Source organism: Leucoraja erinacea, chromosome 1 (assembly GCF_028641065.1).
Source record: "Leucoraja erinacea ecotype New England chromosome 1, Leri_hhj_1, whole genome shotgun sequence".
In the NCBI taxonomy this organism is placed as follows: Eukaryota; Metazoa; Chordata; class Chondrichthyes; order Rajiformes; family Rajidae; genus Leucoraja; species Leucoraja erinaceus.
In genome coordinates, this window is record NC_073377.1 from 50729249 (window position 1) to 50753583 (window position 24335).

Here is a 24335-nt window from a genome sequence, read left to right on the forward strand (position 1 = left end):
ACTTTGTTTGTGTCTTCCTTTATGAAGACAGAAACAATCTCCCAGATGTACTTGGGGACAGAGGATCTAGGGTGACTGAGGAACTGGAGGAAATTCACATTAGTCAGGAAATGGTGTTGGGTAGACTGATGGGACTGAAGCTGATAAATCCCCAGGGCCTGATGGTCTGCATTCCAGTGTACTTAATGAGATGGCTCTAGAAATCGTGGGCGTATCTGTGATCATTTTCCAATGTTCTTTTGATACTGGATCAGTTCCTGTGGATTGGAGGGTAGCTAATAATAATCCCACTTTTTAAGAAAGGAGGGAGAGAGAAAGACCAGTTGGCCTGACATCGGTGGTGGGGAAGATGCTGGAGTCAATTATTAAAGATGTAATTGCAGCGCACTTGGATAGCTGTAACAGGATCTGACCATGTCACCATGGGTTTACAAAGGTGAAATATTGCTTACCTAATCTTCTGGAATTTTTTGAAGATGTAATAAGTAAAATGGATAAGGGAGAGCCAGTGGATGTAGTGTATCTGGACTTTCAGAAAGCCTTTGATAAGGTCCCACAGGAGATTCGTGGGAAAAATTAAAACACATGGTATTGGGGGTAGGGTATCGACATGTATAGAAAATTGACTGGCAGACAGGAAACAAAGAGTAGGAATTAACGGTCCCCTTCAGAATGGCAGGCAGTGACGAGTGGGATGCCGCAAGGCTCAGTACTGGGACCGCAGCTATTTACAATATATATTAATGATTTAGATTAAGGGACGACAGATGGTGCAATGGGCTAAGTGTTCGGCTGGCGACCGGAAGGTAGCCGGTTCGAATCCCGCTTGGAGTGCATACTGTCGTTGTGTCCTTGGGGCAAGACACTTCACCCACCTTTGCCTGTGTGTAAAATGTAATGTAATTATGTGAAGCACTTTGGGGTCAATGTAAGACTAAAAATGTGCTATATAAATAAGATTATTATTATTATAAGGGATTAAAAGTAACATGAGGGTGCAGGGTGACTTGGATAGGTTGGGTGAGTGGGCAGATGCATGGCAGGTGCAGTATAATGTCGATATATGTGAGGTTATCCACTTTGGTGGCAAGACCAAAAGGGCAGATTATTATCTGAATGGGAGACACAAAATGGTTGACACATAACTCAGCGGGGCAGGCAGAATCTCTGGAGAGAGGAATGGGTGATGTTACGGGTCGAGACTCTTCTTCAGACTGATGTCAGGGAAGTGGGCGGGACCGAGATAGAATGTAGTCAGAGACAGTAAGACTGGAGGGAGGATGGGGGTGGAGAGAGAGGGAAAGCAAGGGCCACTTGGAGAAGTCAATGTTCATACCACTGTTATATAAAATGCTGTTCCTCCAATTTGCGCTGGGTATCACTGTGACAATGGAGGAGGCCCAGGACAGAAAGCCGGGCTACCTCGGCAGCTTTTTGGGTTGCCAAATGACAGTTTAAGTGGTCATTTAAGATGGCTTGCATGACGTGTGATAATGTGCTCGGACGAAGTGCGTAGTTACCAGTCAGAATTATGGTCAATGAGGCATTCACATGTTATTTCTGCTTCAAATAAAGTCACAAATTAAACATATTCACCAATCAAGACATGATATATACCATAATGACATGCAGCAAAATTACAATACAGTATCTTTTTACACGTTGCAATGAATGCAATTTCTATTATCTATTTCCACTTCCAAACAAAAATATGGTTATTCAGCATATGATCAACCTCGGTGAGACCAAGCGCAGGCTTGGCGATCGCTTCGCGCAACACCTCCACTCAGTTTGCAATAACCAACCTGATCTCCAGGTGGCTCAGCACTTCAACTCCACCTCCCATTCCGAATCCGACCTTTCTGTCCTGGGCCTCCTCCATGGCCAGAGTGAGGTCCACCACAAATTGGAGGAACAGCACCTCATATTTTGCTTGGGTAGTTTACACCCCAGCGGTATGAACATTTTCTCCAATTTGAGGTAGTCCTTGCTTTCTCCCTCCCCCCCCCCCCCCCCCCCCCCCCCCCCCCCATTCCCAGCTCTCCCTCAGCCCACTATCTCCGCATCTTCCTTTCTTTTTCCCGCCCCCCCCACCCCTCCCGACATCAGTCTGAAGAAGGGTCTAGACCCAAAACGTCGCCTATTTCCTTCGCTCATAGATGCTGCCTCACCTGCTGAGTTTCTCCAGCATTTTTGTGTACCCATTCACACAAGTTCTGTTATCCCACTTTCCTCGCCCACTCCCTGCATATTAGGGGCAATTTTACAGAGACAAGTTAACCTACAAAGCCAATGCGTCTTTGGGATTTGTGAGGAAACCCACACGCTTGCAGGGAGAATGTGCAAATTCAACACAGACAGTGCCCGAGAACAGGATCGAACACAGATCTCTGGCGTGTGAGGCAGCAAGTCCACCAGCTGTGCCACTATATTTTATTTGCCAACACAAAAAAATTATACGTTGATAACTTTGGTTACTAAAAAAAAGAAACTATCCATTTTCTGTCTTAAATCTCTAAGTGACAAGTTCCAGAACAAGGGGTCACAGTTTAAGGATAAGGGGGAAATCTTTTAGGACCGAGATGAGGAAAACTTTTTTCACACAGAGAGTAGTAAATCTCTGGAATTCTCTGCCGCAGAAGGTAGTTGAGGCCAGTTCATTGGCTATATTTAAGAGGGAGTTAGATGTGGCCCTTGTGGCTAAAGGGATCGGGGGGTATGGAGAGAAGGCAGGAACAGGATACCGAGTTGGATGATCAGCCATGATCATATTGAATGGCGGTGCAGGCTTGAAGGGCCGAATGACCTACTCCTTGCACCTGTTTTCTATGTTTCTAAGTGACGCTATATCCCCCTTTACAGCTACTGTATGTTTTAATTCAGTTCAAGGCTATTGGGGCAGTACATTGGCCATAGATTTGCTGTCTAAAATTGCCATAGACCCGGAATTGATCCTGAATATGGGTGCTGTCTGTATGGAGTTTTGTTTTCTCGTTTATAACATTGTTTGCAGAGTACTATATTTACATATTCTGTTGTGCTGCTGGAAGTAAGGATTTCATTGTTCTAACTGGGACATGAGAGAATAAAAACTTTTGACTTGCGTCGCTGATGTGTCGGATAGAACTAGAGTACGGGTGATTGGTGGTCGGCGTGGACTTGGTGGGCTGAAGGGCCTGTTTCCACGCTGTATCTTTAAATTAAACTAAAAACACTAAAACCAGAGGAAATGTAAACAAGGGTTTCTACCCGAAACATCACCCAATTTTTTCTATCCAGATATGCTGGCTGCTCCATGGAGTTCCCCCGCACAATTAAAGCATGGAATAGTCTTCACCCTACCATAGGTGCCAACCAGACACAACTATTTAAGGTAGCTTTTTTTTGCCCCCCAAGAACCCTTTTTTGCTTAAGTCCCAAGTCAAGAGTGTTTTATTGTCATGTGTCCCAGATAGGACAATGAAATTCTTGCTTGCTGCAGCATAACAGAATATGTAAACGTAATACAGCACAGGAGATAAAAGTTCAGTGAGTCTATATACTATAGACCATATATATACACAATAAATAAACAGATAAAATGCAATAGGCTGTTATTTTCTGGATAAAAGTTTGGTGGTGGTGGGTCCACCAGTTTAAATTCCATTTCGAATAATTTTGGAGGACCAGGAAACCAAGAAGCAAGAGTTACTCCAGGGAGTTACTGCAGCTCCAGGGAGTGATTCTGTGTTGTTTTTCAGCGGTCGCGGTGTGGCAGCGACAGGACAGTAATGGTGGCCAGAACTCCCACAATGCAAAGGGAAGGAGAAAGTGGCCGACGCCGACCAGTTGCCGTGGCAGTCCGCATGTGCAGGGCCGCACATGCGCACAACCACGGCCGATGATGTGCTCGGCGGCCGGCCGAGCCGAGAGCGAACGCCGAGCGGAGACCCAAGAGCTAGCGCCGACCGCTAGAGCCGAGAGCTGAGAGCTAGCACCGAGAGCTAGCGGAGAGCCGAAACTCGGACACGGATGGCGGGCGGGTGCCCCGGTTGCTTGCCAAGGTGGGCAAAAAGTCATGGCTTTTAGGTTGCCCGGCGGGACTATAAGTTGCCATTGGCACCCGGGCAACCGCTAATTTCGAGCCCTGGAGGGGGTGTTAAAGTGCTGAGCAACCGGGAGGTCAGGTAGGTTAAGGCGGATTGAGCGGAGATGTTCAGTGAAACATTCGCCGAACCTGCGTTTAGTCTCGCCGATGCACAGAAGTTGACGTCTGGAACAGCGGATACAGTAAATGAGGTTGGAGGAGGTGCAAATGCAACCTCTGGCTGACCTGAAAAAACTGTTGGGGTCCTTGGATGGAGTTGAGGTGGGAGGTAAAGGGACAGGTATTGCATCTCCTGCAGTTGCAGGGGAAAGTTGCAGAGACAACGAAATGCATTATCTCAGGGTCGTGGGTAATGCATTTCGTTGTCTCTGTACTGTACACTGACAATGACAATTAAAATTGAATCTGAATCTGAAGTACCTGGGGAGGGGGTGATTTGGGTGGGAAGGGACGACCGGAGAGTTGTGGAGGGAACGGTCTCTGCGGAAAGCAGAAAGGGGCAGAGATGGGAAGATGTGGCCAGTAGTGGGATCCCGTTGTAGGTGGCAAAAGTGTTGGATGATTATATGCTGTATGTGATGTCTGACGAGGTGGAAGGTGAGGACAAAAGGGACTCTGTCCTTGTTGCCAATGGGGGGAGGGCGAGCAAGAGCAGAGCTGCGGGATATCGAGGAGACCCTAATGAGAGCCTCATCTAGAGGCTCATTACTTTTTACATCCTCATCAAGAGGGTAACTCCTGTTTCCGAAAGAATGAGGACATCTCCGATGATCTAGTATGGAAAACCTCATCCTGGGCGCAGATGCGGCATAGATGAAGGAATTGGGAGTCAGGGATAGAGGCTTTACAGGAAGCAGGATGGGAAGAAGTGTTGTCTAGATAGCTATGGGAGTCAGTAGGTTTGTAGTAAATGCCGGTCAATAGTCTGTCTCCTGTGATGGAGACGGTGACATCCAGAAACGGTAGGGAGATATCAGAGATGGTCCAAGTGAATTTTAGTGCAGGATGGAAATTCATCGTGAAGTTGATGAAGCCAGTGAATTCTGCATGGGTGCAGTCGTCAATGTAGTGGAGGTAGAGTTCGGGGATAGGGCCAGGGTACGCCTGGAACAGTGTTTGTTTGATGTACTTTGCAAAGAGGCAGGCATAGCTGGGGCCCATGCAAGTGCCCATAGCTACGCCTTGGATTTAGAGGAAGTGGGAGGAGTCAAATGATAAGTTGTTGAGGGTAAGGACCAGCTCTGCTCGGCGGAGGAGAGTATTGATAGACGGAAATTGACTGGTTCTGTGCCGTTTTACACACATTAACTGAATGGTGTCAGATTAGGAAAAGGGGAGGTGCAACGAGACCTGGGTGTGCTTGTACATCAGTCACTTAAAGTAAGCATGCAGGTACAGCAGGCAGTGAAGAAAGCTAATGGCATGTTGGCCTTCACAACAAGAGGATTTGAGGATAGGAGCAAAGAGATCCTTCTGCAGTTGTACAGGGCCCTGGTGAAACCACACCTGGAGTATTGTGTGCAGTTTTGGTCTCCTAATTTGAGGAAGGGCATTCTTGTTATTGACGGAGTGCAGCGTAGGTTCACAAGGTTAATTCTTGGGATGGCGGGACTGTCATATGATGCAAGAATGGAGCGATTGGGCATATATATATACTGTCATTTAGAAGGATGTGAGGGGATCTTATAGAAACATATAAATTATGAAGGGATTGGGCATGATAGATGCAGGAAACATGTTCACGATGTTGGGGGAGTCCAGAACCAGGGCTCACAGTTTAAGAATAAGGAATAGGCCATTTAGAACTGAGATGAGGAAAAACGTTTTCACCCAGAGAGTTGTGAATTTGTGGAATTCTCTGCCTCAGAAGGCAGTGGAGGCCGGTTCACTAGATGCATACAAAAATGTTACACCAATTTGTGATTTAAAAAATCAAGTCTGCAATTTATCCCATCAGATAAAGCATAAAAAGAAGTTTAATTTGACACCTAATTCACATCGATATCTTCAGTATTAAAAAAGTTATGGCCATTTTATTACTCGGAAATTAGCATCTTGTTCCCTGTTGCTTTTCCATTGACTTAACACAAAAGCTGTGATCGAGGACAGTCAAAAGCCCATAACTTTCTTAAAAATCAAGAGAACTGAATGAAATTTTCAGTTATTATAGGTTGAAGCATTCTGAAACAAATATAAAACATCTTACTTGGATGACCTGAAATTAAACCATATAATTAGTTAATTACCTAATTGTAGTTAATTACAAAATTGACCGTTGTGACGGAAATTGTAATAAACACCCAGACTGCCTTGAAAATTCAAAAGTGTGATATTCTGAAGATCAGATTGTATTATATGCTGTAAATCCATAACAGATAGGTAAATAAATTACAATTTCTAGCAATAGACCAAGTTTTTATGGAGAAGATCAGTTGCTAGCTGATACATTGGCATAGCATAATCAATAGCATCATCATACTGCTCAGATTGTAACCAATAAGCAACTCTGTACACCTTGTTTTTCCTCAACTTTTCAATTTTGGCATTGTAAACTATAAGTTTTTGCTCTTCAAACCACGCATGACATGCCTTTCTGACTAAAACTGATATTTAGTATAAAAATATTGACTATGGATAGACAATGACACAAAATATAGACGATTTAGAGCTCTTATGACATGATTGTCCAAAAAAACCGAGCATTTAAATCATCTTGCGTGTGGGTTTTTCTGGACCGCAATCGATTGGAATGTTGCATTTGCGGTGAATTTGAACCCCATATCGGCAGGAAAAACACTGCTGGTTCGAATGGGGCCCACATCACATTTTCGCATCGTAAAATTTGATTAAACCAAGAAACAAGATTATATGTAAAACTAGACTAAGTGGGACCCGTTGGGTCCCAGCATCACACGGGAGGGCTGGTCACCAACAGAATATTCCACTTCTCCACCAATTGGGCAAACAATTAGGCTGCAGCCATCTGACACCCAAAATTCATTTTGTGAACACAAACTTGTTAAAAAGGCGAGGCAAACAATTGGGCTGCAGCCTCCTGACAACCAAAATTCATTTAGTGAACACAAACTTGTTAAAAAGGCGAGGCAAACAATTGGGCTGCAGCCACTTTACAGCCGCATCGCGGGGACTCACCGTGGAGTAGACGTGCATTCAGTGTTACTTGCAGCTCAGAGAGCCATGATCCTCTTGTTTCCTGGGTCTGGCAGAGACTGAGTGAGGTACTACACTTCCGGGTTTTATACTCCCTCCCCCTGCCGCCAGCGGGAGCAGCAGTGAGAATGGGGAATTAAAAAAAAATTTTTTTATATCTCTCTGATCTCTCTGATTTTTCATCGCTCCCGGAAGGGGGCTCTGAGCGAAGTGGCCAAAAATGATGGCCGTAGGTGGCGACGTTCTCTCGGAAATCGCAGCACAGTGAGCCAAAAGCGGTCAAGATCAGACTTTTAGTAATATAGATAAATGACTTACATTATGTTTTGTCCCATTCATGCGATCCGCCACGTTGTAGGCGCTGAGGCCGTTAGAATTCGCTTTCTATTTTAATGTAATTATTAAATTGTCTCGCGATTAAATTAAAAAAAAAAAACGGAAGTCGGTTCGATTTTTCTTCAGCAGCTGGCAGCTAGAGGAAGTCTGCGTCTGACAGGCAGTAGAAAACGGCATTTTTAGTCGCCCCGCATCCCCCCCCCCCCCCCCCCCCCCCCCCCCCCAAAGGTGCCAAAGTAACGCACAAGGCAGGAACAGGGTATTGAATGTGGATGATCAGCCTTGATCACATTGAATGGTGGTGCTGGCTCAAAGGGCCTAATGACCTATTCCTGCACCTATTTTCTATGTATCTGTAATCCTTAATTGACCGTTTGTGCTTCTGTGGAAGTAATTCTGTGGTAGGGGCCATCTATAATTTCTCACTTCGATGAAACGACATTGAATGGAGACAATATTAAGTCTGGAAGCAGTTGTGTTGCTTACTTGTTGTTTTGGTGAGTCGTGTTTTTTGGCCTAATAAATCTGTGCTCATATATTGCTTGCAAGTTTGATAGGGCTTTGTTCCATCTTTTTTATTCTCGCCTAGCTGGCAATAATGTACAAGTGATCGGGTGAGGTCATTTCTCTTCAGGGAGTGGATGGGTGCATGGAAAAACAGGGCATTTCTTCAGAAAACCTACATTGCTGTGATTTTATTGGAGTGACTCTTCCTGACCTTTCTGCTGGGCCTTTCATAACAATACTTTCTTTAATATTCTTTCCATAATTGGGCTGTACATGATAATCAATTGAGCGGCATGGTGGCACAGCAGGTGGAAAAGCTGCCTCACAGCACCAGAAACCCGGGTTTGTTCCCGACCTCGGTGCTGTCTGGGTGGAGTTTGTACGTTCTCCCTGTGACTGCATGGGTTTTCTCTGGGTGCACATCCCAAAGACCTGTGGGTTTGTGGGTTAATTCACCTCAGGAAATTGCCCCTAATGTTTCGGGAGTGGTTGAGAAATTGGGATAACATAGAACCAATGATAATAGGTGATCAACAGTCGGTATGGACTTGGTAGGCTGAAGGGCCAGTTTTCATGTTGTACCTCTAAACTGAGTTTTTCAAGTCATGGCGTCGACTGCTTGTGTTTTTGTGCTGACATTGAGACGCACACCTTTTCTGAATAGAACCGTGGGGAAATTCCTGTCGAGGTGCAGCTTGCCTAATGCATTGAGAAGTGCATTGGTGCCCCACTTTGATGGTTTGAGAATCCCTTAAGTAATCTAACCACAGAGTGATATATCTTCATACTCAAAGGCACTTTACCAAATCCAAGGAATCGAAAAATGGTAACACTATAGAGAAGGGCAATTGGCCCATCAAATCTGTATGGCTATGCAAGAGCAGTTCAGTTAGTACCCCTCCTTGTAAATTCTTTTTCCTTCATTCAGTTATCCTGTTTTGAACTTTACAATTGATCCTGCATCCATTACCTCCCCTGGCAGTATTAAATATAAATATATATATATAGTTTTAAAATCCTTATTTCACTTTGGGCTTTTTTGTATTTGTTCTTCATTTTCTGTCCCCTAATTCATGACCAATCTGCCATATGAGCAATTTCTGTCTATCGACATCTGCTTTGACCTTTCATGGCTTTTAATAGCTCAATTGATCTCTGCAACCTCCTCCATTATAGGAACAACCTCAACCTCATTTATTCACATAAATAAAGCCCCATAATCATGAAATCACAGACTATTTTCTGAACCCTCTCCAAAGCCTTCGCATCTTTCCTTGTTTGATGCTATCATTTGCCAGAATCCTCTAGTTGTGTTCAAACCAATGTTTTTAATAGCTTCCAAATTACTTCTTTGCTCTTGCACTCATTGCTTCTATTTATTTGGTGCTCTCTTTGTTTCAGATTTTTTTTGTCTATTGATTTTTGTTTATTTGATGCTCTTCATGGGAATATATCTAGAGTATGGCTGAAATATCTGCACTTTTAAGGGTCTCCCATTGTTAAACTACAGTATTGGCTGCCAAGCTTTGATTTCAGTTTATCCAGGTCTGATGTTTCCATCTCTTCTCCAATTGGAATGGTCTATAACCTTTTCTCCAGCTATTACAACCATTTATGTTCCCCCATCAACTTGTTTCCCAGAACTCGTAAGGTTGGTCAAGTATTGTACTGATGAAGACATTTCTCCTGAAGGCAACTCTACCCCTCTTTTTCCGTTTATGATTGCAATCCCAGTTTATATTTGGCTAATTGAAGACTCGTGCTGTTACTACTTTGCATTCTTGTGCACATGCTTGCAATTTTCCCGCAATTTTGCTCCTCAATATCAATATCCTTCTCTATATTGGTGGACAATAGAATAGTCTAACTAGTGTACTTGTTAAATTCTAAACGGAAAGATTGTCATTGAGTCAGAGAGTGCTACAGCATGGAAACAAGCCCTTCGGCCCAACTTACCCACACTGGCCAATATGTCCCAGCTATGCCAGTCCCACCTGCCTGTGATTTTTGTTCATGTTCCTCCAAACCTGTCCATATTCCTCCAAACCTGTCCTTTCCATGTGCCAAAGTTTGTCTCTTAAAAAGCAGACAGCAACAAACTGGTTAAAGGTAAACCATGACAATCTTTAATTGATTCGTCAGACGGGAGTGGCAAGATCCACAATGAGCACAAACGTTGCTCAGTGCTTCTCAGGCTCCACTCACAGAACAAAGGAAAGTTAGTGCAATTATACATTTTTCTTATCAGTAAATCACTCCTACCAAGTCTGAATATGGCATGATTGAAAGATTCTATAGCCTTTCAGAATATAGGTAAAGCTGGGTCCAAATCAAGCTCATCCAATAACAAGTTATTACTTATCTCTGGAGCATCAGCTATTTTTTCAATCTTGGCTTCATGGCCTTGAAAGAAGCACATGTTATTACGCAGGTTTCCATCTTAATGTCTTTATTGGTCGCCAAATTATAGGAAAGATGTCAACAAAATAGAGAGAGTACAGAGGAGATTTACTAGAATGCTGCCTGGGTTTCAGCTCCTAAGTTACAGAGAAAGGTTGAACAAGTTAGGTCTTTATTCTTTGGAGCGCAGAAGGTTAAGGGGGGACTTGATAGAGGTCTTTAAAATTATGAGAGATAGACCGAGTTGACGTGGATAAGCTTTTTCCATTGAGAGTAGGGAAGATTCAAACAAGAGGACATGATTTGAGAATTAAGGGACAGAAGTTTAGGGGTAACATGAGGGGGAACTTCTTTACTCAGAGAATGGTAGCTGTGTGGAATGAGTTTCCAGTGGAAGTGGTGGAGGCAGGTTCGATTTTATCATTTAAAAATAAATTGGATAGGTATATGGACGGGAAAGGAATGGAGGTAGATGGGACTAGGTGAGAGTAAGTGTTTGGCACGGACTAGAAGGGCCGAGATGGCCCGTTTCCGTGCTGTAATTGTTATATGGTTATATTAAAAAAGACAACCTGTCCTCCATATTATGTTCCATATAATTTGAAAAGTCACTCAGACTTGGCACCGAGCCATTCTTTTGTAATACTAGACCATGCTTTTGTAGAAGAACAACTCAATTTTGTAAACTATATGACTAAGCTCTTTCACATGTACCTGTCTGACTGTTTCTTAAACATTGGGATACTCCCAGCCTCAACTACCTCCTCTGGCAGCTTGTGCCACACCCACCTCCAAGGAATAGAGTCCCAGCCTACTCAACCTTTAATCTACATATAGATTAGGCCAGATTGGTACCAGTGTTGAGGAGGATGATTTTCTGAAATGTATACGGGATGGGTTTTTAAACTAATATGTAGAGGAACCTACTAGAGGGCAGGCCATCCTAGGTGAATCAGAGACAGGTGAATTTATAATGGGGAAACAAGGAAATGGTAGAACAGTTAAATTAGTACTTTGGATCTATCTTCACTAAGGAAGACACAAACAATCTTCTGGAAATACTAGGGGACCGAGGATCTAGTGGGAGGGAGGAACTGTAGGGAATCAACATTAGTCAGAAAATGGTGTTGTGTAAACTGTTGGGACTGAAGGCAGATAAATCCCCAGGGTCTGATGGTCTGCATCCCAGAGTACTCAAGGAGGTGGCCCTAGAATTCATTATACTACTACCATCAGCAGTTGTATCATCAATGAAGATAAGTGAGCCAGTACCTTCAGCAGCCACACATGCCCAGGCCATAACATCTCCACCAGCGTGTTTCACAGATGAGGTGGTATGCTTTGAATCTTGGGCAGTTCCTTCTCTCCTCCATACTTTGCTCTTGCCATCACTCTGATATAAGTTAATCTTCGTCTCATCTGACCACAAGACCTTTTTCCAGAACTGTGGTTGCTGTTTTAAGTACTTCTTGGCAAACTGTACCTGGCCATCCTATTTTTCTGGCTACCAGTGGTTTACATCTTGCTGTGCAGCCTTTGTATTTATATAACCATATAACAATTACAGCACGGAAACAGGCCATCTCGACCCTTCTAGTCCTTGCCGAACACATAATCTCCCCTAGTCCCATATACCTGCGCTCAGACCATAACCCTCCATTCCCTTCCCATCCATATAACTATCCAATTTATTTTTAAATGATAAAAACGAACCTGCCTCCACCACCTTCACTGGAAGCTCATTCCACACAGCTACCACTCTCTGAGTAAAGAAGTTCCCCCTCGTGTTACCCCTAAACTTCAGTCCCTTAATTCTCATGTCATGTCCCCTTGTTTGAATCTTACCTACTCTCAGTGGGAAAAGCTTTTCCACGTCAACTCTGTCTATCCCTCTCATCATTTTAAAAACCTCTATCAAGTTCCCCCCTTAACCTTCTGCGCTCCAAAGAATAAAGCCCTAACTTGTTCAACCTTTCTCTGTAACTTAGTTGGTGAAACCCAGGCAACATTCTAGTAAATCTCCTCTGTACTCTCTCTATTTTGTTGACATCCTTCCTATAATTAGGCGACCAAAATTGTACACCATACTCCAGAATTGGCCTCACCAATGCCTTGTACAATTTTACAATTTCTCCTCATGAAGTCTTCTGCAGACAGTGGTCATTGGCAAATCCACACCTGACTCCTGAAGAGTGTTTCTGATCTGTCGGGACAGGTGTGTGGGTATTATTCTTTATTATACAGAGCATTCTTCTATCATCAGATGTGGAGGTCTTCCTTGGCCTGCCAGTCTCTTTGCAATTAGTAAGCTCACCTTTGCTCTCTTTTTTCTAAATGATGTTCCAAACAGTTGACTTTGGTAAGCCTAAGGTTTGGCTGATGTCTCTAAAGGGCCTGTCCCACGTGACAAATTGTTTCAGCGACTGCCGGCGTCATTGACTGATGTAGTAGGTCGCCGAAAGATTTTGTACATTTCGAAATCCAGCAGCGACAAAAAGAATGTTGTGACACGCTGCGACATTTTCGGTGACCTGATACGTCATTCAATGATGCCGACAGTTGCCGAAAAAATTACTGAGTGGGATAGGACCATAACACTTTTATTCTTGTTTCTCAGTCTCACAATGGCTTCTTTGACTTTCATTGGCACAACTTTGGTCCTCATGTTGATAAACAGCAATAAAAGTTTCCCAAGGTGATGGAAAGACTGGAGGAAAGACTAGGTGCTGAGAGCTCTCTTATACCTGCATTAAGAAGGCAATAAAAACACCTGAGCAATTACATGCGCCTGTGAAGCCATGTGTCCGAAATATTATGGTGCCCTGAAATGAGAGGACTATGTATAAACACAACTGTAATTTCTACATGGTGAAACAAAAATGTATAAAAGCAGCCTTTAATAAAATCTGACAATATGCACTTAACCAGATGTGATTTTATTCTATTACAAATCTCAAATTATGGAGTACAAAGGCAAATAAATAAATGATAGGTCTTTGTCCCAAACATTATGTAGGGCACTGTATGACCTTATGAAACAATTTATGCTTTATTTCTGCCAATCATTCCACATCTTCTCGAAGTGTATCTACATTTTATTTGAAAAAGACGATCAGAATGTATTATTTTTGGCTTGACTATGCTCTTCAAAATTATCCATGAAATGTGTTTCTCTTACAAAGTTCATTTTAAAAGCCTGTTTATTCAGCAAACCTTGTTCCAAGGAGAAAAAACTTGGATCAAAGTTCTGAATTCCTGACAAACACAGACTAAAGAACGGAAATACAGAGCTAATTTGCAAATTATAGTTTTGAGCATCAAGGAAATCTGTTAAATCTGAAGTTCATGGGCATCAAGGGGTGAACAGCTCATGGCATCCCAGGTTCAATCCTGACCTTTGGTGCTGCCTGTGTGGAGTTTGCATTTTTCTTGTGACTCCCTTGATTCCTGCAGGTAATCTAGTTTCTTTCCACCCCACTCCCAATATTCCAAGGACATGCAAGTTGGTTGGTTATTTGGCCCTTGTAAATTTCTCCTGTAAATTGCATGAGTGAGTGGCTGGTATAACCGGGGCATTGGACCGTACGTGCCATGATGCAAATGATAGTATGAATAGATCATCATAATCCATAAGGTGTTACAGATAGGGTTGTTGGTTGTAGGATATTACTGCTGGAGTTCTAAAGGGGGCATGACTTATTCCCAACTAACTGTTGCTTCATGAGTCAGGCAGCATCTCTGGAGAACAAATAGGTGGTTTCTCAGGTTTGGACTTCCTTTAGATTCATACATGGTGCAGACTGGATCAAGATGACACTTTTGATTCCCTGAAGGCCATTAGTAAACCACATTTTTACAATAATCAGAACATTTCACTGTACAACAGCACAGGAGGCTGCAGCATGGCCCATGCGGCTTATGATGTTCCTAATGTCCTTTGCGCTGGAAATATTCATCATATGGAGAGAGAGAGAGGGAGAGAAAGAGAAAAAAAAGATTGTTAATATTTTGAATCTTTGAATTTTTTGTCTCGGCTTTTCTGTCTACTTGGCTTCACCTGGACCACTGCAGTATAGAGAAGCAAAAAGCTCCTGGATGTATTTCTCTCCAACGATAGAGGAAGGTCCCTTTAAGAGTCCAGCTCACGGTTTCATTTCCAACATTAGCCCCATTGTTTTTCAATGGATCCACAATGAGGTTGATAATTTCCCAGCTAAGGTAAACAGCTTGGCAAACAATTGTCAACCAAAGTAAACAAAAATGATTATCATCTGGTAACATTTGCAAATTTTAGAACGTAATCTTTCAGACTTTCTTTGAGTGGGACTTGTTAACTTTCATAACTGTTGGCTGAACTGCTTTCTTCAAAATTCCTGTCAAAAATATGGATATACCCAAAGATATTAACAAAAGATTTACCCAATTCTACCAAAATTTATATACATCAAAAACATCAACAGATAGTATCAAAATCACCATTTTTTTGGAAAAGTATAATCTCCCAAAACTTAATGTGATGGAACAGGAAGAATTAGGAGCTCAAATTTCAATTAATGAAATAGAAGAGTCAATAAAGTCTTTGAAGAACGGTAAAACACCAGGACCGGACGGATTTAGTAATGAATTCTATAAAAAAAAATTAATGAAATAATTTCTCCACATCTACAGAAAATAGAGGACCCCGGGTCATATACAGGTGCACAACCTTTTATCCGACAGCCTTGGGACCAGACACTTTTCGTAATTCGGAATTTGTTGGCCTTCGGAATGGAAATTTTTTAGCGTAGATTTTAATGGCTGGCTCAGTGGTAGAGTGCTCGGCTCATTTCCGCAAGGTCGCGAGTTTGCACCTTGATCCCGGCAGTTCCTCAGTCGCGAGTTTCAGTCTTCAATGTAGTTTTTTCTTGCAGAATAAATGTCTGTATGAAATGCAGTGTGTTGAATGAATTCCTGAATTTGTAAATGTGACCGCAGCATTGAATCACCTCTCGCACTCATGTCACCCTAGCGAGGTTACATGCCCTTAGGCGGCCTAAGGCGACATTTTCACACCCTTATATCCGTGTGCAGCAGAGGCGACGTCCGTTTGGTGCCAAACGTGAGCTTTGGTGTGCAGACGACATCCTGGAAAAAATGTCAAACTCGCGACCGAGGAACTGCCGGGATCAAGGCGCAAACTCGCGACCTTGCGGATATGAGCCGAGCACTCTACCACTGAGCCAGCCATTAAAATCTACGCTAAAAAATGTCCTTTCCGAAGGCCGTCAAATTCCGAATTATGAAAAGTGTCTGGTCCCAAGGCTTTCGGATAAAAGGTTGTGCGCCTGTACTACCATTCGGCAGTGAACATTAAAAATATAATGTACTGGTTGGACAGTTCAACACAACTGGCAGACTGCCATCTCCGGACTCCGTCTTGAATAATGGAGAAGGCTCGCACCTGCATCCCGTGCCAGACAGCAAAGATCCAGCGCCATCACCCACCTTTTGACCATGGTGGACCGCACTCCTTTTAAGCTGTGGTCAGCCATGGCTCGCTTGCTGGGGGTGCAGCTGCACCACACCACGGCTTACCACCATTATAACGGTCTGGTGGAGAGGTTCCACCGGCAGCTGAAGGCGGCATTGAAGGCACGGCTCACCGGAGCAATCCTTTTCTCCCCAATAAAACTGAAGAACACAATATATAAGAGAAACTTGATGATTCACAGCACAATACGAATTTGAGGACAAATAAAATCCTATCGCTTCTCTCACCGATAGCTAACAACCCAGCGTTTCAGCCATCGACTATTGACAAAACGTTTACTTTCTGGGAACGATTAGGAATTAAGACTTGGGAAGATTTGTATGAAGTGGGAAAACTCTTATCATTCCAAGATTTACAGCTTAAATACAATTTGGAAAGTAACCAATATTTTAGATACTTACAAACCCGAGATTATTTGAAAAAACACTCACAAGATTATCAAAATTTGAAGTTGGACCCTCTAGAGCAAGGCATGAATAGACAGTTAGAATTGGATCACTTAACATTGTATTTTTATAATACTATTTTAAATATAGATGTACCTTCGACAGAAGGTATAAGAAAAGAATGGGAACATGAGTTGTCTATAGAAATTTCCAAGGCCAGATGGGAAGATAATTTGTTATATGTACACAAATGTTCGATTAATGTTAGACACACATTGATCCAATTTAAAATTGTACACAAATTATATTACTCAAAAACAAAACTAAATAAATGTTTTCCAAAGGTCTCTCCCATCTGTGATAAGTGCCTAACTAAAGAGGCAACAATAGCACACTCATTTGTTTCCTGTGCAAAACTTCAGAAATTTTGGAAGGAAATTTTTGAAAGCTTTAAACTATGGTTTGATAACGGCAAAAAAACATACTTAAATTCTGGAAAAACGCTCTGATCCCAACGTTCAAAATGTGGATCACAAATATGTCGGAAATATTACATCTTGAGGAAATGAGACTCGTTCTAGCAGGAAAACAAGAGCAATTCTTAAGAATATGGTCACCTTTCATTGATTTGTTACAAGTGTAATATGGTGCAACACAACCCTGGAAAGTAATTGTTTTAGAACTAGGTGATGGGTGTGAATCATTATGAATTAGGCACATTCACTTTCTTTTTTGTTTAGCTTTACCTTTTTTGGATTCTTTACTTATTTATTTTCATTTCTTAAGGCCCTCTTCTCTTTGGGGCCTTTTTTCTTCTTTTTCAAGCAGGCAGTTTACTTAACTATCAGCATTCATTTAACGCCAACTACTGCGGACTACACTTCACTACTATCCTCACTCTTCTCTTCTTTCTCTTTTCTCTTTTTCTATTATAGGTTAAAGTTTAAAAAAAAAAAAGAAGTTGTACACAAATTGTAGTATGTTGCATATCATGATTAAGATGTATGTACATTGCTTCTAATTAAAAAAAAAAAAATGGATATGCATTCTCTTCCAAAAATTAAAGCAAAGGTTGCAGGAAATGACGAAGCAATAGTTCATTCACAGTATAAAGGTGGCAAAGACAAGATCATTGTTTTTTGCTGTTCCTTATTGCCGTTGCATGCTGCCTTAAACCAGTGTTATTAGTTCCAGGGTTGTAACTCGCCGACATCGGTACATTGGCGAGACCAATCGCAGACTTGGCGAACGTTTCACTGAACACTTCCGCTCGGTCCGCCTTAACCAACCTGATCTCCCATTTGCTCAGCACTTTAACTCCTCCTCCCATTCCCAATCAGACCTTTCTGTCCTGGGCCTCCTCCATTGTCAGAGTGAGGCCCAGCGCAAATTGGAGGAACAGCACCTCATATTTCACTTGTGTGGCTTGCACCCTAGTTGTGTGAACATTGACTTCTCTAACTTCAAATACCCCTTGCTTTCCCTCTCTCTCTCTCTCCATCCCCTCCCCTTCCCAGTTCTCCCACCAGTCCTACTGTCTCCGACTGCATTCTATGTCTGTCCCACCCACACCCCTGACGTCAGTCTGAAGAAGGGTCTCGACCCAAGGTACTTTGGATCCGTCATCACTAAAGAAGACACAAGCAATCTTCCTGATTTACTAGTGGCCAGAGGATCTGTGGTGACGGAGGAACGGAAGGAAATCCACATTAGACAAGAAATGGTGTTGAATAAACTGATGGGACTGAGGGCTGATAAATCCCCAGGGTCTGATGGTCTGCATCCCACGGTGCTTAAGGAAGTGGCTCTAGAAATTGTGGATGCATTATTGATCATTTTCCAATGTTCTATAGATTCAGGATCAGTTCCTGTGGATTGGAGGGTAGCTAATGTTATCCCACTTTTTAAGAAAGACGGGAGAGAGAAAATGGAATTATAGACCAGTTAGCCTGAAATTCGTGGGGGGGAAGATGCTGCGGTCAATCATAAAAGATGAAATAGCAGCACATTTGGATAGCAGTAACAGGATCGATCCGAGTCAGCATGGATTTACGACGGGGAAATCATACTTGACTAATCTTTTGCAATTTTTTGAGGATGTAACTAAGAAAATGGACATGGGAGAGCCAGTTGATGTAGTGTACCTGGACTTTCAGAAAGCATTCGATAAGGTTCCACATAGGAGATTAGTGGGCAAAATTATGGCACATGGTATTGGGGGTAAAGTTCTGACATGGATAGCAAATTGGTTGGCAGACAGGAAACAAAGAGTAGGGATTAACGGGTCCCTTTCAGAATGGCAGGCAGTGACTAGTGGGGTACCACAAGGCTCAATGCCTGGACCGCAGCTATTTACAATATATATTAATGATTTAGATAAAGGGATTACAAGTAACATTCGCAAATTTGCAGATGACACAAAGCTGGGTGGCAGTGTGAACTGTGAGGAGGATGCTATGAGAATGCAGGGTGTCTTGGATAGGTTGGGTGAGTGGACAGATGCATGGCAGATGCAGTTTAATGTGATAAATGTGAGTTTCTCCACGTTGGTAGCAAAAACAGGAAGTCAGATTATTATCTAAATGGTGTCAAATTGGGAGACGAGAAAGTACAACGAGATCTGGGTGTCCTTGTACATCGGTCACTGAAAGTAAGCATGCAGTACAGCAGGCAGTGAAGAAAGCGAATGGCATGTTGGCCTTGATAACGAGGAGTTGAGAAGAGGAGCAAAGAGGTCCTCCTGCAGTTGTACAGGGCCCTAGTGAGACCACACCTGGAGTATTGTGTATTGCTATTGAGGGAGTGCAGCGTAGGTTCACGAGGTTAACTCCCAGGATGGCGGGACTGTCATTTGCTGTGAGAATGGAGAGAGTACTCTGGAATTTAGAAGGATGAGAGGGAATCTTATTGTAACATATACGATTATTAAGGGTTTGGACATGCTAGAGCCTCCTGCACCTATTGCCTATTATCACCCATTCCTTCTCTCCAGAGATTATGCCTGTGCTGCTGAGTTACTCCAGCATTTTGTGTCAACTTTCGATTTAAAATAGCATCTGTAGTTCTTTTCAACAGGTTGTTGAGTATATGCTAATACTGTGCAGTCATGATGCATGAATAGTAGTGGGAGTGAAACTGTAAGAAGCTGGTGTTTGGACATGCAGGCAGCTTTGTCATTTGTCCTAGAATTGTGCTACTTGAAGTGGAGGTGCACTGACCCAGGCAAGTGAAAACATACAGTCACACTTCTGATTTGTACTAGTATCAGATTCAGATTCAGATTCAGATTCAATTTTAATTGTCATTGTCAGTGTACAGTACAGAGACAACGAAATGCATTTAGCATCTCCCTTGAAGAGCGACATAGCAAACGATTTGAATAAAAAAAAATAAATAATAAGTGGGGGGGGGGGGGGGGGGGGGGGGGTGATTGGCAGTCACCGAGGTACGTTGTTTAGTAGAGTGACAGCCGCCGGAAAGAAGCTGTTCCTCGACCTGCTGGTTCAGCAACGGAGAGACCTGTAGCGCCTCCCGGATGGTAGGAGGGTAAACAGTCCATGGTTGGGGTGAGAGCAGTCCTTGGCGATGCTGAGCGCCCTCCACAGACAGCGCTTGCTTTGGACAGACTCAATGGAGGGGAGCGTGGAACCGGTGATGCGTTGGGCAATTTTCACCACCCTCTGCAGTGCCTTCCGGTCGGAGACAGAGCAGTTGCCATACATACTGTGATGCAGTTGGTAAGGATGCTCTCGATGGTGCAGCGGTAGAAGTTCACCAGGATCTGAGGAGACAGATGGACCTTCTTCAGTCTCCTCAGGAAGAAGAGACGCTGATGAGCCTTCTTGATCAGAGTAGAGGTATTGTGGGTCCAAGAGAGGTCATCGGAGATGTTGACTCCCAGGAACCTGAAGCTAGAAACACGTTCCACCTCCGTCCCGTTAATGTGGATGGGGGTGTGCGTGCCACCTCTGGACTTCCTGAAGTCTACAATGAGCTCCTTGGTCTTCTTGGAGTTAAGGGCCAGGTTGTTGTCAGCGCACCATGCTGCTAAGTGCTGGACCTCCTCCCTGTAGGCCAGCTCATCGTTGTTGCTGATGAGGCCAATCACCGTTGTATCATCTGCATACTTGATGATGGTGTTAGTACCATGTACAGGTGTGCAGTCATAGGTGAAGAGGGAGTAGAGGAGGGGGCTCAGCACACAGCCCTGAGGAACGCCGGTGTTCAGGGTGAGGGTTGAAGAGGTGTGCTTGTCTAACCTCACAGACTGGGGTCTGTTGGTTAGAAAGTCCAGTATCCAGTTGCAGAGGGAGGGGTCGATGCCCAGGTTACCGAGTTTGGTGATCAGTTTTGATGGAATAATGGTGTTGAATGCTGAGCTGTAATCGATGTACAGCATTCTTACATAAGTGTCTCTGTTATCAAGGTGGGAGAGGGCGGAGTGAAGTGCCGTTGAGATGGCATCCTCCGTACTCCTGTTCTTGCGGTAGGCAAACTGATAGGGATCCAGTGTGGGGGGTAGGCAGTTTTTGAGGTGTGCCAGGACCAGCCTCTCGAAGCACTTGGTGATGATGGGGGTAAGTGCAACTGGGCGGAAGTCGTTGAGGCTTGACGCAGTGGAGTGTTTTGGCACTGGCACGATGGAGGTGGCTTTAAGGCAAGTGGGGACAACTGCTTGGGTAAGTGACAGGTATCTAGTTATTTATCAGCAAACATGCCCATTCCTGAATCTCATGGAATGTCCCTCACTGAATGTCTATAATTAGGCTCTTGAAGATGGCCTTGGGTTGAACCTCTGCAGTGATATTCTTGGATTAAGATTATTATCTTCCAGCACCCATTCTCATCGTCTTTTGTACTCATAACGTTAACAATTGTGAAGGGTTGTCTCTACAATTTCCATTGCTGTCAATTTTACAGACTTCAAAGTGAGGCAAATGTTATCTTGAGGCAAAGTGTTGTCTTTACCATCTTGCTTCTAGAATTCTGCTTTTCTTTTGGGGTGGGGGGGGGGGGCCGGAATGTTTGGGCGAAGGTTGTAATGACTGTAAAGTCCAGTTAGTGACTGAGCTACTTGATACTAATAACACATTCCATCACTTTGGCCAATGGGGGGAGATTGGTGACAGGTCATTGAACATATTTTATTTGTTCTGCATTTTGTAGACAGGATGTGTTAAGTACAACAGTAGCATTGTCACAGGAGGTGGAAAATTTGGGCTAATGTGCCTATGCCCGTCAAAATTGACTGATTGGTCTCATCCTATTCCCCACCTTTTCATCACAATCTTTAAAGTAATGATTTCTCAATTAGCTGTTTAGGTAATTCCCAATTGAGGTGATGTTTTCTGTTTTAGCCATCTAATCCAAGCGAGAGAGGGAGAGTTCCAGATCTGCAGACTTCTGATTGGAAATTTGTTTTCCCCAATTCCCTAGAAATTCTGAAAATTAACAAATGTATGCCCTTGAAGGGAAATAAGTCCTTGTCATCCTATCTAATCTTAATTCTTCCTGCTCCATTAATTTTCCGACGCTCTTATGAATTTGCCGGCCTTAGCAATATCCTTATAAATCTTTTTTCTTTCGGCATGACTAAAATTGTATGGTACTTGAACGATGGTTTAACTAACATTTTATACTATTCCATTATGATCACCCTGCACGAGCGTTCTTTACTCCAGTCAATAACGGCAAGTATACCATTAAGCTGCTATTCTTCCTTTACCTACCTATACTTCTACATTCAGGGATTTCTAGATATTGATCTCTCCATTCCTTTGTCATTCTAGGTATCCTTATATCTTGCATTCACTTGCCATGTTTGCCCACCCCAACTGAAATTGTATTTTGCTTGATAACATTTCATTTGTTACGGTATTTATTTAACCAATCCATTCATGTTTTCCTGTGGCCTAGAACAGTCTCCATCTTGTACTGCCAGATTTGGTATCCTTGACATTTGTTTTCCTTGAAAGTGGCATGACAGGTAGATGGGATGGTGAAGAAGGCCTTTGGCACATTGGCCTTCATCAGTGAGTATTGAGTATAGAAGTTGTGAGGTCATGTCACAGTTGTACCAGCCACATTTAGAGTATCGTGTTCTGTTTCGGTCACCCTGTTATAGGAAAGGTGTTGTTAAGCTGGAAAGGATGCAGAGAAGATTTACGAGGATGTTGCCAGGACTTGAGGACCAGAGCTATAGGGAGAGGTTGAGAGGCGAGGAGTTTATTCCTTGGAGCGCAGGAGGATGAGGGATGATCTTTTGGAGGTGTAAAATATTATGAGAGGAATTGATGGGGTGAATGCACAGTCTTTTACCCAGATTAGAGGAATCAAGAACCAGAGGACATAGGTTTAAGGTGAGAGGGGGAAAGATTTAATAGGAACCTGAGGGGCAACTTGTTTTATGCAAAGGATAGTAGGTATATGGAACGAGCTGACACCAGAGGAGGAGGTTGCTGCAGGTACTATCACAATCTTTGAAAAACATTTGGACAGGTTCACAGATAGGATCGGTTTAGAGGGATAATTGCGAAACGCAGGCGGGTGGGACTTGTATAAATGGGATGTTGGTCGGTGTAACAAGCTGGGCCGAAGGGCCTGCCTCCACCCTGTATGACTCAATGACGTGACAAATTTAATGGTTTGGGGCCATAAAAAATAAATAGGGATGCGAGTGTGGTAGCTTTACTAGAATTGGTAGAGCTAGTTTGGGATCATAATTCTTCAGCTTTACAGCTAGGCAGTTGTCAGGGACAATCTTGTTTTTTTGTAATGTAATCCCTCAGGATAGAGAATGACTTGTTTTCACTCAGGCTTTGACAGAACCCTGAAAATCAATGGGGGAAACTGCTGATTCTCCTTTCGATTGCCATTCGGTAAGATCCTGACCTCTGTGCCTTTATTTAGACAGGATCTGTGTTTTGATTTGGAGAGCACTTCTAGCTGCTGGAAGGAGTGCCTGTTGTGGCAAATGCATGCTGCTGCCTCCCAGCTCTGAGAAGTAGCTCAATGCTGATCTTGGATGCTGCCCACGTAGAATTTTCATGTTCTCTCTGTGACTGGAGGTCATGTAATCGCCTGCTACTGTTGACAGTTGGATATGTACAGCTTGGTGCACAACTTACAGACCTGTTGTCTCACAGCACTGTTGACCTGGGTTCACCCACGACCTCTGGTGCAGCCAATAAGAAGTTTGCACAATTTCCCTCTGACTGCACGGGTTTCTCTCATGTGCCCCAGTCACTGGGTACTGACCTCCCCACCTTTGAAGGTGGCACTATAGGAGGCACTTGCTCAAAAAAGTAGCCAGTGTCATCAAGGAGCCACACCACCTTGGCCTCACTTCGCTCCCTCCATCGGGAAGAATGTACAAATGTCTGAAAACCATAATCTCCAGGTTCAGGAACAACATCTTCCCAGCAACCATCAGACCCTTGAACACCACAAACAGACTATGAATTATAAACTACAAACTAACTTGGTTGCATTAAGGACTTTGGGCTTTTTGCACTCATTTATTGATTTGTAATAAATTTAATTTGTAATTAATTGATTTTTGTTTATCATGTTGTCTATGAGTACTGTGTTTACAGACCTATTATGCTGCTGCAAGTAAGCCTTTCATTGTTCGATTTTTAGTACATATGACAAATGCTCTTAACTTGACTATTGGCGTCAGTGCTTTTTTTTTTCACCATCTGTTGCCATTTTTTATATAGCAGTCTCTCAGCGTCGAGAAGAATCCCGAAACATTTGTCCGACCGGAAAATCGTTATGATGTGAATCGCAGGCGACACAATTCTTCAGATAGTTTGGAGTCTGCTGGGGCCCGTTCTGGTGGAGGTGTGTTAATTCATCATCTAGTAAGTGTGGTGCGAGAATTAAAATGTGCTTGGAGGTACTACGGGGTGGTTAG

The 24335-nt window shown here is 43.2% G+C and overlaps 1 protein-coding gene across 2 annotated transcripts in view; it reads left to right on the forward strand.

The window, feature by feature from the left end:
• LOC129696592 (vasculin-like) overlaps positions 1-24335 on the forward strand; it is an 81902-nt gene that overhangs the window by 12977 nt on the left and 44590 nt on the right. For both annotated transcript variants that reach the window (XM_055634645.1, XM_055634650.1), the window contains exon 4: positions 24139-24262. In XM_055634645.1, the coding sequence (XP_055490620.1) occupies positions 24139-24262 (124 nt within the window). The remainder of the gene's footprint in view (positions 1-24138; positions 24263-24335) is intronic.